The 16,847-nt window shown below is 38.1% G+C and overlaps 1 protein-coding gene across 1 annotated transcript in view; it reads left to right on the forward strand.

The window, feature by feature from the left end:
• The window catches only part of ccdc66 (coiled-coil domain containing 66), a 41,096-nt gene that overhangs the window by 18,780 nt on the left and 5,469 nt on the right, over positions 1–16,847 (forward strand). Inside the window, exons 10-15 of the mRNA XM_073843730.1 lie at positions 168–388; positions 8,674–8,758; positions 8,835–8,996; positions 10,150–10,315; positions 10,390–10,485; positions 12,262–12,671. Of these exons, the coding sequence (XP_073699831.1) occupies positions 168–388; positions 8,674–8,758; positions 8,835–8,996; positions 10,150–10,315; positions 10,390–10,485; positions 12,262–12,671 (1,140 nt within the window). The remainder of the gene's footprint in view (positions 1–167; positions 389–8,673; positions 8,759–8,834; positions 8,997–10,149; positions 10,316–10,389; positions 10,486–12,261; positions 12,672–16,847) is intronic.

Genomic DNA, 16,847 nt, shown 5'->3' on the forward strand with positions numbered 1-16,847 from the left:
AGAATGAGCTCTACCTTCTGGCCAAGTTTCAGCTCTCTAGGCCTTACGGTTTGGTCTGCATGATCAGTTTTAGCACTACGTGCTCGAACCCCTAATTATTTGCATGTGCTTTAAAGCCTTGCCGGTTAAATAAGGTAATTTTCCTCTGAATCTTATAACCTCCGCAGGCTGAGGACATTGAGCGGTGGGCCGTTCATTTTGACTCTCTGCATCAGCCCTTGCCTGTGGGTCCTGAGCGAGGGGTGCCTGACACCAGCAGCTGTCTGTCTCAGCATCGGTCCGTCTCTGGAGCTCTGTCCGCTGCGTGGGACGGCATGAGTGCGTTTGGAGGGGACAGTCTGGGGAGGGCCAGCGTTGACACCACTCAGGGAAACCAACAGAGATCCAGGTCAGGAAGCTGAGAGATGCATGACACACCGCTCTTTTTTACACTGTATATACAACTCAATCAATCTATACCATAAAACAAAAAGATCATAGCAGTGACTATGTTTACATGCGCAGGAATAATGCGATTATTTCCAATAATCAGAGTAAGGACTTAATCCCATTATGATGTTTACATGTCAAGAGCAGAGCTCTTCACTCCGGTTTACATGGGATTTCCATTATTCCTATTATTCCTATTGTCCGTCAAGAATTGTATTTTTTCATGTTGCGCAATGTCAACAACATAAACTCCGTTTCCTGAGCTCCCCAAAAGTGTGTCGCCTTCTTCGCCGCCATCGTTTCTAATCTGCAGGCAGGCAGGCGCCAGAATATTTTCTCTACCGGGGCTAACTGGGGCCTAGACTAATATGTGGGGTGGCTAAGAAAATAATCGATATTCATGACGTCAAAGTTACTTAAAATCGCATTATAATGTTACACAGAGCGATCATAGTAATGAAACTAAAATATCCGCGATTCAAAACGGCAGATTCAACAAACCGCATATTAATAGCGGCTAGAGCTCCTAATTAAATATATATTTTTATCCATGTGCGAGCTATTGAGCTCTGTGAAACAGCCAATCAGAGCAGAGCTCATTAATATTCATGAAGCTTCCAAATAACAGAGCCTTTCATTCTTTCATTTTTTGCCCTTTCCTATGCCATATACCTTCTATGTATATATCAGAGAACAATTGAAAATATTCTCTCAATGCATTCTATGGCACCTTGGAATGAGAAATTGTGTGTGTTTTTTTTTTTTTTTAAAGAAAAGCAGCTCTAATACACACCACATTTGTGACCCTGGACCACAAAACCAGTCTTAAGTCGCTGGGGTATATTTGTAGCAATAGCCAAAAATACATTGCATGGGTCAAAATTATTGATTTTTCTTTTATGTCAAAAATCATTAGGAAATTAAGTAAAGATCATGTTCCGTGAAGATTTTTTGTAAAATTCCTACTGTAAACCTATCAAAATGTAATTTTTGATTAGTAATATGCATTGCTAAGAACTTAATTTGGACAACTTTAAAGGTGTTTTTCTCAGTATTTTGATTTTTTGCACCCTTAGATTTCAGATTTTCAAATAGATGTATCTCGGCCAAATATTGTTATATCCTAACAAACCATATATCAATAGAAAGCTTATTTATTGAGCTTTCATATGATGTATATATCTCAGTTTTGTAAAATTTAACCTTATGACTGGTTTTGTGGTCCAGGGTCACATTTAACAGAAGTATAATTTCAAATTATATTTAAAACAGCCTTTTAAATTATATTTAAAACTGACACGAAATGATAGGCTTATTCATCAAAATAGACACAAACTTAATACAAGTGACCAGAGCCCTGCATTTCAGCCCGAGTCTGACGGGCAGCAGCGAGCGCTCCTTCAGAGTTCCGCAAATCCGCGATCAAGCGCACATAAAAAACTAAAGAAAAAGTAATTACCATTAATGTGTAGAGATGAAATAAGGAGATATTTGAATGAATAAACTAGTGTTCTCTGAGTCAGCGTCGCAAAGATAAAGTTGATGATCCTATTTCCGTACACGCCATTTCCACATTGGCCTTTAGAGAGAAATGTATCGTTACGGATTGCATAATAAAATAGTTTGTGTTTTCGATTCATAATTGTCTCGTTTTAAAGTAGTAATTCAAGGCGTTATATTTGTCTTGTCTCTAAAGCAAGTAGGCTATTCGCTGAGTGTCGGTTCATGTAAAGCTCCTGTTCCTGACCAAGAGAGCCCATCCTCTTTGTTTTCTTTATAGCCTAGTAAAAGCACTACGTTTTGTTGATATTGTTTGAGTGCACACAAATAAACGTAGACCCTTTACAGTTACAAATAATGTATTACACTTACCTTTACGAGCAAAAATGTCGGCGTAATTTAAGATGTTTGCAATGCAAGTGATCGCGCTAGAGCCTCCATGTCCTGTAAAGCGCGCGTTAGCATCCACTCTCCGCACAAACGATAGGATATGAGTCTTAACAGCGCACATATAGGTTAAACATTTAAAATAACATTTTGAAATGCTTGAACTGTTTAATACTTTTAGGCAAGTCGTGATGATTTAAGAAGGCTAAATTGATCAAGCATATCAACTTATGGTCTGCCGCTGGCCGCTTGTTCGTTAAAAATCAAAAACTTATATTTAACGAAAAAAAAAAAACAGAGCCCCAAACGTTATTCTAAATTAACTTAATAAAAAACTGAAACGAAATATAATTACATTGCCATTTGGCCTATATATAAAACTGAACTCTTTTAATGGCTGAAAAAGTAGTAGTAAAAGCTGTTTTGGTAGAAGTGGCCAAAAAGACGGTCTGGGGTCGGAGTCTTTACACTTAAATTAGACATTAAACAAACACCACATCTCAATCTTAGTGATGATGGAATGGATTAAATGTAGCCGAATGCAGGAAACTGCGTCTGGCGCGAGTGATTTCAATGGTAAGTCAATGGTAAGACGCGTTTATGTGCGTCTGGAGTTCTTGCGGCGCGAATGAAGCGTTTAGCACGGCGCGGTAGACGTGAATTCGCCTCGTTCGCGCGAATGGCGCGAATTGAGCGTCTGGCACGTTATGCGCGAATTGTGCTTTTTGTGCATTCACGCGTTTGACGCGAATTCGCAGCTGCCGCCCGAGTTGAAAAATCTGAACTTCTGCGTCAATTCGCGCCGCGTTAACCAATCAGGAGCCTGCTTGATGCTGTGATGCACTACAAGGATCACTGTATTTATACAGAGAAACATGACAGTATCACGTCTGCCAAGAGAATAATTTCTAGGTTAATGTCTAGGTTATAGCAGTTAACTCAGTATCACTAGAGAGAACGCCAACAGTGGTATCTGTACCACAGTTTAAAGAAAACATTGATAGCATATGTTAGCATATTGAATATACTGTATTTAAAATATCATATACATTTACTAACTGAAGACAGATGGACAGGCGCTCCGCAGCCGGGATAGAGCGCCTGTAGTTGGTGTCCTGGAGGGTGATCCTCGCTCCGATGCGGGACAGCAGGTCATCGAACTGGGCGCGGGACAGGCGGAAGTACCGCTGAAAGCGGCCGTCATCCAGGCGCAGCTCCTGGAGCAAATGATGAAACTCGCCGAACTGGGTTCGCCTTCGAAGGGTCTGGTGGACCCAAATACGGCGACGATGATCCCTACACCGCTGTTCTGCTCTCCAGAGCAAATACAGAGCGGTGACTCTCTTGATAAATGACTGATCAACAACAGACATCTTGTAAAAAGATGGCCGCCAACGGGGTTCGAAACTTTCGCCTCTGACCACTTTGTGTTCATTTGCGCGTCAAGAGCGAAATCGATTTCGATTTTGACGCGCGAATGAACACAAAGTGGTCACCCGTATAACTAGACGCGGCAGGCGCGAATTTATACGCATATTCGCGTTTGGTGTGAACGCAGCATAATGGTAAATGATATAAAATGCTATGGTAAAAACCTGTTAATGTTTCAATTGGTTAATGGAAAGTTAAGGTGCTTGTCAGTATATTATAATGACAAACTGATTTTAGTAATTAAGTATAATAACACGACTTCAGTTAACGATACATTGTTTTTACATTCAGGCTGTAAAACTCAATCTGTTGCTACTATTTATGCTGTAAAGTTCTGACAACCACAGCTTGCATTTTCACTGCAGGTGAATAGGGTAAAAAAAATTAACTAATAGTTATCACTTTACTTACCCGGTTGATTGATTACATTGATAATTGCAAACATTTTTTGTATTACAAGTTTTCTGAAATGTTACGATGATCCATTATTTAATGAAATATGTGCTAATTTGCATACATTTCTAGCACAAAAATCTAAACACTGGATAAAGTCAGTTTCAAAATTCTTGTTTAATTTTTTTGACATATTAGAGTCAAATATTTTTACAGAGGGGATTTTGGGTCTCATTTTGTCACTCCATAATTCACAAAATACTTTGAACAGACAGAAAACCATGTATTTTTTTTTTACCATTTTTGGGGGAATAAATGTGTATAAAATCAAGTAAATAATATATGAACAAATCCCAAAATCCCAAATTTGACAGGTGCATGGAAAAAGTGTTTTGCCCGGAGTGTCTCCCCTTAGATATCAATAATTTCAGACAGAATGGAAGTTAATTTATAATGATACATTTATAATTTATAATGATGATTCACCCCCCCCAAAAAATTGGCCAAAATACTTTTTCAAATTAGAACTAGATAAAAAAAAATTAAAAGTTGGCTTGAGAAAGCTGGACCAGAACATTTAATAAAAAAAGTTTGAAAAGTTTGAAATGGTTTAAGAAGTTTAAAAAGTGTAAAAAGATTTCCAAGTTTTAAAAGTTTTAAGTTTGAGGGTTTTCAGTCTGAGATAGCTTGAAGTAGTTTTGAAAGCTTAATGTTTGATTGATAGATAGATATAGATAGCATGTTTCTAGCATGATTAGCATTTTGCTAGCATGTTTTTAACATGATTAACAAGGTGATAGCATCTTTCTCGCACAGCGGTTCTCAATTATGATTACCAAGTTGTTAACATGTTTCTAACATAATTAGCATGTTGCTAGCATGATTCTAACATGATTACCAAGTTGTTAACATTTTTCTAATATAATCATTCTAGAAACATGTTAGCAACATGCTAGTTATCAAGTTGTTAACCTGTTTCTAGCATGATTAGCAAGTTGCTAGCATGTTTCTAGCATGATTAGCATGTTACTAGCATAATTAGCATGGTTAAAGCTAGTTTGAATGAGTTAAAATGTATTATAAATCTAGTTGATAGAAGGTGAGTTTGATTGAGTCTCAATGGATTCTGTCAGTTGGAGTTTGAATTTTGTCAGTTGGAGTTTGAATTTTGTCAGTTGGAGTTTGAATAGTGTTGATCAGTTGAACATTCCCTCAATGTAAATCTATGGGATTTTTCCCAGTTTTAATCGTCATTTTTAGGAAAACCGTAAGTCCGATCAGTTAGAAAAGATCCAGCAATTTCAATTGGTTAATGGTAAGTTAAGGTGCTTGTCAGTATATTATAATGACAAATTGATTCTAGTTATTAAGTATAATAACACGACTTCAGTTAATGTTGGAAGTTGCCGGTATTCTAAGAATACCTACTTCCCCCCAGTCCGTTTATTCGCCCTTTAAATAAAACAGTTCGAGTCTGCGTTAAAATCAAAGTTAAAATCAATTTAATGGTAAAGTCAAAGAGTGCTGAGCTCAGGATTCCAGAACAGCCAATATCAAATCTGACATTCTGGGCAGTCCAGGAATGTCTCACAAAACTAAATGCAAGTATTTATATTCTTGATCTGCAGGTCTCTCCTCCTGATATCGTTCGACCATTCTCCTCCAATCAGGGCCTGTTATCGCCAACCGCTCCTGCACAGAAAAGAAAATACAGCCCCATCCCATTCTTCTTCTTAGAGTGACCAAAAGTCTAGTCTAAAGTGACCTTCAAATTGCTACTACTTTTGCAGGGCTTCTTTTCTCCTATGTGCCTGTAAACAAAGGTTTCTCAGAAATGACATAAATGTAGAGAGTTCGCAACTACACGCACACATTTTACTAAACAGATTCTCTTACATAGTGTACACTTTGTCTTTTCATAAGCACAGAACATTTCGTCTTCTCATAAGCACAGAACATCCAAAACACAAATTTAAAAGTATAAAAGAAAAAGTATAAGCATTTAGAAAAAGTATTTTCTACATTAATGATACATTGTTTTTACATTCAGGCTGTAAAACTCAATCTGTTGCTACTATTTATGCTGTAAAGTTCTGACAACCACAGCTTGCATTTTCACTGCAGGTGAATAGGGTAAAAAAATTAACTAATAGTTATCACTTTACTTACCCGGTTGATTGATTACATTGATAATTGCAAACATTTTTTGTATTACAAGTTTTCTGAAATGTTACGATGATCCATTATTTAATGAAATATGTGCTAATTTGCATACATTTCTAGCACAAAAATCTAAACACTGGATAAAGTCAGTTTCAAAATTCTTGTTTAATTTTTTTGACATATTAGAGTCAAATATTTTTACAGAGGGGATTTTGGGTCTCATTTTGTCACTCCATAATTCACAAAATACTTTGAACAGACAGAAAACCATGTATTTTTTTTTACCATTTTTGGGGGAATAAATGTGTATAAAATCAAGTAAATAATATATGAACAAATCCCAAAATCCCAAATTTGACAGGTGCATGGAAAAAGTATTTTGCCCGGAGTGTCTCCCCTTAGATATCAATAATTTCAGACAGAATGGAAGTTAATTTATAATGATACATTTATAATTTATAATGATGATTCACCCCCCCCAAAAAATTGGCCAAAATACTTTTTCAAATTAGAACTAGATAAAAAAAAATTAAAAGTTGGCTTGAGAAAGCTGGACCAGAACATTTAATAAAAAAAGTTTGAAAAGTTTGAAATGGTTTAAGAAGTTTAAAAAGTGTAAAAAGATTTCCAAGTTTTAAAAGTTTTAAGTTTGAGGGTTTTCAGTCTGAGATAGCTTGAAGTAGTTTTGAAAGCTTAATGTTTGATTGATAGATAGATATAGATAGCATGTTTCTAGCATGATTAGCATTTTGCTAGCATGTTTTTAACATGATTAACAAGGTGATAGCATCTTTCTCGCACAGCGGTTCTCAATTATGATTACCAAGTTGTTAACATGTTTCTAACATAATTAGCATGTTGCTAGCATGATTCTAACATGATTACCAAGTTGTTAACATTTTTCTAATATAATCATTCTAGAAACATGTTAGCAACATGCTAGTTATCAAGTTGTTAACCTGTTTCTAGCATGATTAGCAAGTTGCTAGCATGTTTCTAGCATGGTTATCAAGTTGCTAGCATGTTTCTAGCATGATTAGCACGTTACTAGCATGATTAGCATGGTTAAAGCTAGTTTGAATGAGTTAAAATGTATTATAAATCTAGTTGCTAGAAGGTGAGTTTGATTGAGTCTCAATGGATTCTGTCAGTTGCAGTGTTGTTTTTGACAACCATCTTAGATTTAGTCTTAGTCTTAGTCTTTTGGACTAAAATGCTTCTTAGTTTTAGTCAAATTTTAGTCACTTCTATATGTGATAGTTTTAGTCCAATTTTAGTCGACGAAAAGTCAAAAAGGTTTTAGTCTAGTTTTAGTCAAAAAAAGGGGAAAAAGTAGTCTTTTAACAAATGAATGTAGGTCAGTAAGTATTTTGCTGTTGGGTAGTGTCACTTATAAGTTCTGAAAATAGCAGATCTATAGTTCAACACAATGTGAGCTTCCGGATCGACTATTTTCACCAATAATTACAATAATGAAGGAATGTTTTAGAACATAAAAGACAAACAAGGATGGAATGCTAAAACGGCTTGCCATACTAGTACAGCAAAGAGTATTTAATGCTAAAACGGCTTGCCATAGCGTCAGATACTTTTTAAGTTTTAATTGGCATGCACAATAAGCAGAAATGTCATGCATTTTAAACGTCTGACGGACCACCCACTAACATTTTCGTCTATTCTCGTCTCGTCAACAAAAACTCACACGCGTCTCGTCATGTTTTAGTCATCAACGAGCCATTTTTATCTCATCATCGTCTCGTTATCGTCATGAAAAAAAGTGGCGTCAACGAAATGATTTCGTCATCGTCATCGTTGACGAAAACAACACTGGTCAGTTGGAGTTTGAATAGTGTTGATCAGTTGAACATTCCCTCAATGTAAGTCTATGGGATTTTTCCCAGTTTTAATCGTCATTTTTGGGAAAACCGTAAGTCCGTTCAGTTAGAAAAGATCCAGCAACTGGAGTCAGATCAGTCTGAAGATCTGGCCTGAGTTTGGAGTTTGGAGAGTTAAAGCTCTAGGACAGGGATCATCAAATCTGGACCTCGAGATCCATTTTCCTGCAGAGTTTAGCTCTAACCCTAATCAAACACACCTGAGCATGCTAATCAAGGTCTTCAGGATCATTAGAGAATAACAGGTAGGTGAGTGTGATCAGGGTTGGAGCTAAACTCTGCAGCGCATTGGACCTCCAGGGTAAGATTTGGGGAACCCTGCTCTTGGAGGAGTTAGAGTTGATAAATTTAGTCTCAGAAGAATAATAAGAGCTGTAATACAATGTAATAAATAAATACATTTTAATCATTCTAGGTCTAGCTTGTTCAATCGGTTTCTAAAAATAAAAAAATGCCCCTATGATTTGTTGTTTAGTTATCTTCGGACAATGACGGCCTTGCTGGACCCAGCTCAGATCGAGGAACGGGAACGCCGGAAATGTAAACAGCTTGAGCACCAGGTAAGAATCAACCCTGGACTAAACCCACAGGAAATCACTGCTGCACCTTTATATCTGATGATCTGATGATGTGCAGAGAGCCATTGAGGCTCAAGTAGAGGAGCGCAGACGTCAGAAGGAGAAAGAGGAGGCCTCACGGAGAGCACAGGAACAAGACGAGGAGAGGAGGGTTGAGAGAGAGAGAGAAAGACTCCAGCAGCAGTACATGAAGGACACTGAGAGACAGAGACACAGAGAGGTAAACACACATCTATATTAGTATTTTAAAGGGGATGTGGCACATATAAACTAGCTCTACTTCTTGAATTTAATGATTATTTTTCCCCTCACAATTTTGACTTTCCTGACTGAATGCACATGCAGAAATCTGAGGAAAGAAATAATGTAAACTTGCAATTATATTAAAAAGTAGGAATATGCTCACAATAGCTAGAAAAAAGGATAAAAAGTTTGAAAAGTTTGAAAAATTTAAAATGAAGTTGCTAGTATGTTTTAGTTGTTTTAACATGACCAGCAAGTTACTAGCATGTTTCTAGCATGTTGCTAACATGGTTAACAAGTTGTTAACATGCTTCTAGCATGACTAGCATGTCACTAGCATTATTAGGATGATACTAACATGTTTCTAGCATGACTATCATGTCCCTAGCATGATTAGCATGTTACTAACTTGTTTCTAACATGACTAGCATGTTTCTAGCATGATAAGCATGTTACTAACATGTTTCTAGCATGACTAGCATGTCACCAGCATGTTGCTAGCATGATTAGCATGTTACTAACTTGTTTCTAACATGACTAGCATGTTTCTAGCATGACTAGCATCTTGGTAGCATGATAAGCATGTTACTAACATGTTTATAGCATGGCTAGCATGTTACTAGCATATTTCTAGCATGTCACTAGCAAATTTCTAGCATGACACTAGCATGTTTCTAACATAACTAACGTGTCACTAGCATGTTGCTAGAATGATTAGCATGTACCTAGCATGTTGGTAGCATGATTAACATGTTAACATATTACTAGCATGATTAGCAAGTTACTAACATGTTAACATGATTAACGAGTTATAAGCATGTTACAAGCATTTTTCTAGCATGTTGCTAGCATGATTAGCAAGTTAATAGCATGTTTCTAGCATGACTAGTATGTTAACATGATTAACGAGTTATTTAGCATGTTACTAGCATGACTAGCATGTTAACATGATTAACGAGTTATTAGCATGTCACTAGCATGTGGTTAGCATGATTAGCATGTTGCTAGTAATCACTGTAAGTTTAAATAGCATTACAGTAAGCTGGCTTTCTCAAGCCAAATTAATAAAGATATATTTTTTAAATTCCATTAATCTGAATTGTACTTTGAATGTGAATGTTGTGGTCCAGGAGGTGCAGTCTCGTAAAACAGATGAGCTGTATCTGAGCATTCAACGAGCTCAAGAGGAGGCCTTCAAAGACAAACACATCCAGAGAATCAGAGAGCTGGCCAAGAAAGGCCACGACGTCTCCAAACTACTCCACGGTCTGGAAGAAGGAGACTCCGTCTCACAGGGTATGAAAGAAAATAAACCTCTTCTTGATAATCTCAACATTTAGTCTGCATTATTATAAAACCAAGTCTTTCAGCTCCTAGTGGTGAAGATTTACCTGAAACTTCAGCTGAGCAAAGAACGGCACCTCCTCCCACAACGTCTCCAAGAAAAGACACCGCTGTCCAGACAGGTTTGTTCCTCTTGTAAAGGGTTAGTTCACCCAAAAATACAGATTCTGTCATCATTTATTCATCCTCATTGATAATGTCTTACAAATGCAGTATATTCAACACCTTTAGAAGCCTTCAATGAGAAATGGTGCAATTAGAACAATCAGATCTAGATAAAAAATGCTTAAGACAAACTTTGGAGTTGGCTTGAGAAAGCTTGACTTGAAAGTTTCAAAAAGTATAAGTTGTTTAAAAAATGTCAATAGTTTTAAAAGTTTTAAGTTTGGGTTTTCAGTCTGAAATAGTTAGAAGTTTAAAGTAGTTTTGAAAGCTTAATGTTTGATAGATAAATAGCTAGCTAGATATAGATAGCATGTTTAGCAAGTTGTTAGCATGTTTCTAGCATTATCAACAATAGCATGAATCTGGCATGATTAGCAAGTTGCTAGCATGTTGTTAACATGATTCTAACATGATTACCAAGTTGTTAGCCTGTTTCTAGCACGATTAACAAGTTGCTAGCATGTTGCTAACATGTTTCTAGCATGATTAGCAAGTTACTAGCATGTTGTTAACATGATTCTAACATGATTACCAAGTTGTTAGCCTGTTTCTAACACGATTAACAAGTTGCTAGCATGATTAACATGTTTCTAGCATGATTAGCAAGTTACTAGCATGTTGTTAGCATGATTCTAACATGATTATCAAGTTGTTAGCCTGTTTCTAACATGATTAACAAGTTGTTAGCATGATTAGCATGTTGCTAACATGTTTCTAGCATGATTAGCAAGTTGCTAGCATGTTGTTAACATGATTACCAAGTTGTTAGCCTGTTTCTAGCACGATTAACAAGTTGCTAGCATGATTAGCATGTTGCTAACATGTTTCTAGCATGATTAGCAAGTTACTAGCATGTTGTTAACATGATTCTAACATGATTACCAAGTTGTTAGCCTGTTTCTAGCACGATTAACAAGTTGCTAGCATGATTAGCATGTTGCTAACATGTTTCTAGCATGATTAGCAAGTTGCTAGCATGTTGTTAGCATGATTCTAACATGATTATCAATTTGTTAGCCTGTTTCTAACATGATTAACAAGTTGCTAGCATGATTAGCATGTTGCTAACATGTTTCTAGCATGATTAGCAAGTTACTAGCATGTTGTTAACATGATTCTAACATGATTACCAAGTTGTGAGCCTGTTTCTAACATGATTAACAAGTTGCTAGCATGATTAGCATGTTGTTAACATTAACACATTGCTAACATGTTTCTAGCATGATTAACATGTTACTAGCATGTTGTTAGCATAATTCTAACATTATTGCCAAGTTGTTAGCATGTTGCTAGCATGATTAGCTTGTTGTTAGCATGTTTCTAGCGTAAGCATGTTGCTAGCATGATTAGCAAAGTGTCTAGCATGTTTCTAGCATTTTGTTAGCATTTTTCTAACATGATTAGCAAGTTGCTAGGATTATTCTAACATGATTACCATGTTGCTAACACAATTAACGTGTCACTAGCCTGATTAGCAAGTTACTGGCATGTTTCTAACATGATTCTAGCGTGATGTATATATCTAGATGGATGAGTTTAATTGAGTTTAAATGGAACAGTACAGTATATAGAAGGGAAGCTGAGAAAAGGAGCTGAGTAAGTTAAGTACAAACAGCATTTATAAGGAGAAGATGTAAATAATGACAGAGGTTCAATTTGGGGGTGAACATATTGAGAATGTTGTGGATCAAATATATGAGCATTGGTTTAACATCAGTCTGTGAATGTGACAGATTCAGCTGATCAAGTCACACACGCAGCTCCTCAGAACAGTTTAAACAGCAAGACATCTCATCAAGGTGAGGGCAAAGCATCTGAAAAGACCCACGTCAGACAGCAGACGTGTGCCGCACCCAAAGAAACGGGAGCCGACCCTTACGAGCCGTTCGCTCGGACCGCCAAGAGCCACAGACTGGAGAAACGGCCGGAGTGGAACACACAGAGACCCAGCAAAGCCTTCGTCCCGGCGTCTGAGCGCTACCCTCCAGCCCTGCAGAGACACAGACAGCAGAGCAGGAAACTGAGGCAGAAAGAGCTGATGACGCTGATGGAGAGAAACACTCTCTCACAGACACCAGCAGCTCACGCTTTTGAGAATCACAGACCTCAAGCACACAGACTCAGGAAGTCTCCTCCACCACAGGTGCATCTCACTTCACCACTCAAGAGTAGACAGCAATCATCACACAGGGTCGGCACCCTAAGAACAGGCAAAAACTAGCATTTAAAAGCAGTTATTGTGCTTGTCAAGCACTAAAAGAATAATTAGGCAAGGCAAGGCAAGGCAAGTTTATTTATATAGCACATTTCATACACAATGGTAATTCAAAGTGCTGTACATAAAAAGGAATTAAAATCACAATAGCATAAAAATCATAAAAAATTAAAATAATAATCACAACAATAAAAACAAAATTAAGAACATTTAAGATGATTTTAAAAAAGAAAATGATTTCAAATTAATTAATACAGTAAAATGATTATACATAAAATAATGCAAACTGTTCGGACGTAGCACAGCGCTCATTCAATAAACGCACAACTGAACAGGTGAGTTTTGAGTCTGCATTTAAATGTGGCTAATGTATTAGCACATCTGATCTCTTCTGGAAGCTGATTCCAACTGCGGGCGGCGTAATAGCTAAAAGCGGATTCCCCTTGTTTTGTGTGAACCCTTGATATTACTAACTGACTCGATCCTAGTGATCTGAGTTGTCTGTTAGGTTTATATTCAGTGAGCATATCTGCAATGTATGTAGGTCCTAGGCCATTGAGTGCTTTATAAACAAGTAAAAGTACTTTAAAATCTATCCTAAACATAACTGGAAGCCAGTGTAAGGACCTGAGGACTGGTGTAATATGCTCTGATTTTCTGGTTCTAGTCAGAATCCTGGCAGCAGCGTTCTGTATGAGCTGCAGCTGTCTAATGGTCTTCTTGGGAAGGCCAGTGAGGAGACCATTACAATAGTCTACCCTGCTGGTGATAAAGGCATGAACAAGTTTCTCCAAATCTTGACGGGAAACAAAACATCTAATTCTTGCAATGTTTTTGAGATGATAGTATGCTGATTTAGTTACTGCTTTAACATGACTACTGAAACTGAGGTCTGACTCCAGAATCACACCCAGATTCTTGACTTGATTTTTTGTTTTTTGACCCCTAGTGTCAAGGTACGCATTTACCTTATGAACTTCATCTTTGTTTCCAAATGCAATGACTTCTGTTTTCTCCTTGTTTAACTGTAAAAGTTTTGGCACATCCAACTGTTAATTTCATCAATGCATTGGCAGAGGGAGTCAATGGGGCTGTAGTCATTTGGCGATAAGGCTAGGTAAATCTGGGTATCATCTGCATAGCTGTGATATGCTATTTGGTTCTTTCTCATTATTTGACTTAGTGGGAGCATATACAGCTGAACAACAGCGGCGCTAGAATTGAGCCTTGTGGGACTCCGCATGTCATGGACGTCCACTTAGACTTATGCTCTCCTATACTTACGTAATAGCCTCTCCCTTCTAAGTATGACCTGAACCATTTGAGAACCATCCCAGAAAGCCCGACCCAGTTTTCCAGTCTGTCTAAGAGAATGTTATGATCGACAGTGTCGAACGCAGCACTGAGATCTAGTAATACCAGCACTGATATTTTGCCGGAATCTGAATTTAGGCGAATATCATTTATTATCTTTATGAGCGCTGTCTCTGTGCTATGATGTTGTCTGAAGCCAGATTGGAAATGGTCCAGGTATCCATTTGAGTTTATGTAGTGATTCAGCTGATTGAAAACAACCTTTTCAATAATCTTGCTTATGAAAGGAAGATTTGATATTGGTCTATAGTTGCTCAATATGGTGTTATCAAGATTTTTCTTTTTCAGAAGGGGCTTAACAGCTGCAGTTTTCAGGGAGTTTGGAAAAGTCCCAGAGAGAAGTGAGGTGTTCACCACTTCTAAGAGATCAGCTTCTAAACAGCTAAGCACACTTTTGAAAAAAGATGTGGGAAGTGTGTCGAGGTGGCAGGTTGACGATTTGAGGTGCTTTACTGTTTCTTCCAAAATGTTGCTATCGATTTCTTCAAAAGTAGACATAATGACTTCTTTTTGAAATTGCGGTCGAATCTGTCTGACCTCTGCATAACTTGAGGGTGTGCTAATTGTCTTTCTGATATTATTGATCTTCTCAGAAAAGAAGGAAGCAAACTCATCGCACTTTCTGTCGGAGAGCAGTTCACTAGGGATCTGACTAGGGGGGTTCGTTAGTCTCTCAACGGTAGCAAAAAGAGTGCGAGTGTTGTTTAAGTTGCTGTTTATAAGGTTTGAGAAGAACGTTTGTCTAGCTTTACCTAGTTCAACATTGAAAGCATGAAGGCTGTCTTTATAGATGCTATAGTGAATTTCGAGTTTCGTCTTCCGCCACATCCGCTCAGCTTTTCTGCATTGTCTTTTCATACTCTGTACTGCTGTTGATTTTCTCCACGGTGATTTCTGTTTGCCAGAAATTCTGATTTTTACAGGTGCGATGTCATCAATGACATTCTTAACTTTTGAGTTAAAGGACTCCAGGAGAAGATCAACAGAATCTGCAGAAATGCTTGGCATTGAAGATATAGCCTTCATAAATAGCACACTAGTGTTATCGTTAATGCATCTCTTTCTGACAGAGACAGATCTAGATTCAGTGGTAGCAGAGATCAATATATCAAAGAAAATACAGAAGTGATCAGATAGTGCTACATCCTTGATAACAGTGGATGAAATGTTTAGACCCTTACTGATGAGTAAATCAAGAGTGTGTCCACGATTGTGTGTTGGCCCATGCACATGCTGAATCAGGTCAAACGTGCTCAAAACCGTTATAATTTCTTTTGTGGTTTTGATTTCTGCATTTTCTATGTGAACATTAAAATCCCCTGCAATAGCAAAACAGTCAAACTCTGAACAAATCATTGAAAGCAGTTCTGTGAACTCATCAACAAAGACTGGACAGTATTTTGGGGGCCTGTAAATAATGATAAACAGAATGCGTGGGGGACCTTTCAGTACAATCCCTAGATATTCAAAAGACAAGTACTGACCAAATGACACTTGCTTGCATTGATAAACATCTTTAAAAAGACCAGCTACACCACCACCTCTTCTGACAGCTCTGCAGACACTCATGAAAGTAAAGTTATGAGGGACTGCTTCATTGAGGACTGTTGCGCTGCAGCTGTCTTCTAACCATGTTTCATTTAGAAACATAAAATCCAGGTTGTTTGTGGTTATAAAATCATTGATCAGATGTGATTTATTTTTTAGTGAGCGAATGTTTAAAAATGCTAGCTTGATGGCATTACTTTTTGTCTCTAGAGCAATCTTAGTTTGATGCAGAATAGGCCTTAGATTAGATGGGTCAAGCGTACGGCTTGAGATGGCCTTAGACTTTCTATCACATATTAAAACAGAAATAGGGAAAACTACATGCACACTGGGTTCCTGCTTGTTCTGTAAACATTGCTGCGTGTTGCTGTTATCATAGCTGGGACCCGACACATATCACTGAGAGCTGTTATCAGTTGTTTTTGGTTCACTCACAGCAGACGGAGGAGGGTTTGGGCCCTGACGTTGTGGCAGCGGCCGGAGAGCTCTCACAGGAGGAGGATGGCTAGCTGGACCCACAGGCTTTGGTGGTTGTGGTGCCCGCCGTTTTTTAGTTGATAACTGGGGGCTTGCAGCAAAAGAGTGGGAGAGTCTGGTTCCAGCATATACCAGTTCCTCCATTTTCTGTGAGAAGCTTAGAAGTGGAGATGCTGGAGAGAGGGATAATGTGTCTGGTGAATGGAGCTCTGGCTCTGGTGTTTCCGGTGGCTGATATATGTTGTCCTGGCTTCCCTGACTGTTTACCAGAAGGTCGTCCTTCGGTGTTGAGTCTTGGAGCTGTTGTAGTACGTCACAGTCTGTCTGTGATGAGCTCTGAGGGCAAGGCTCAGCCAGAAAAGTGTCCATAAGCAGTGCTTGTTGTGGCTGTGTGGCATTGTCAGTGTCCTTGTGGGTTGTGTTGACCATATGATGACTCTGAAGCTGATAAGATGTCCTGTCGTCACGCATACATTGTCCAAGTGTGTGTGTGCCATTCATGTTGGGTGGACTGGCACATTCCACTGATGGATGCCTCAGTGAAAAATAGACGTTGTCCTTTAGCGCTCTCGCACCAAGTTTGTTTGGGTGGAGGCCGTCCAGTTTGAACAGTTGTCTATGGCCCCAGAAAAGGACTGCAGGTTCTTTGTAGCCAGGTATTCAGTCCGAGCAACCGTGAAAACATGTTAGTTCCCCTTGCTGGGA

The sequence above is a fragment of the Garra rufa genome, chromosome 7 (assembly GCF_049309525.1).
Source record: "Garra rufa chromosome 7, GarRuf1.0, whole genome shotgun sequence".
Classification (NCBI taxonomy): domain Eukaryota; kingdom Metazoa; phylum Chordata; class Actinopteri; order Cypriniformes; family Cyprinidae; genus Garra; species Garra rufa.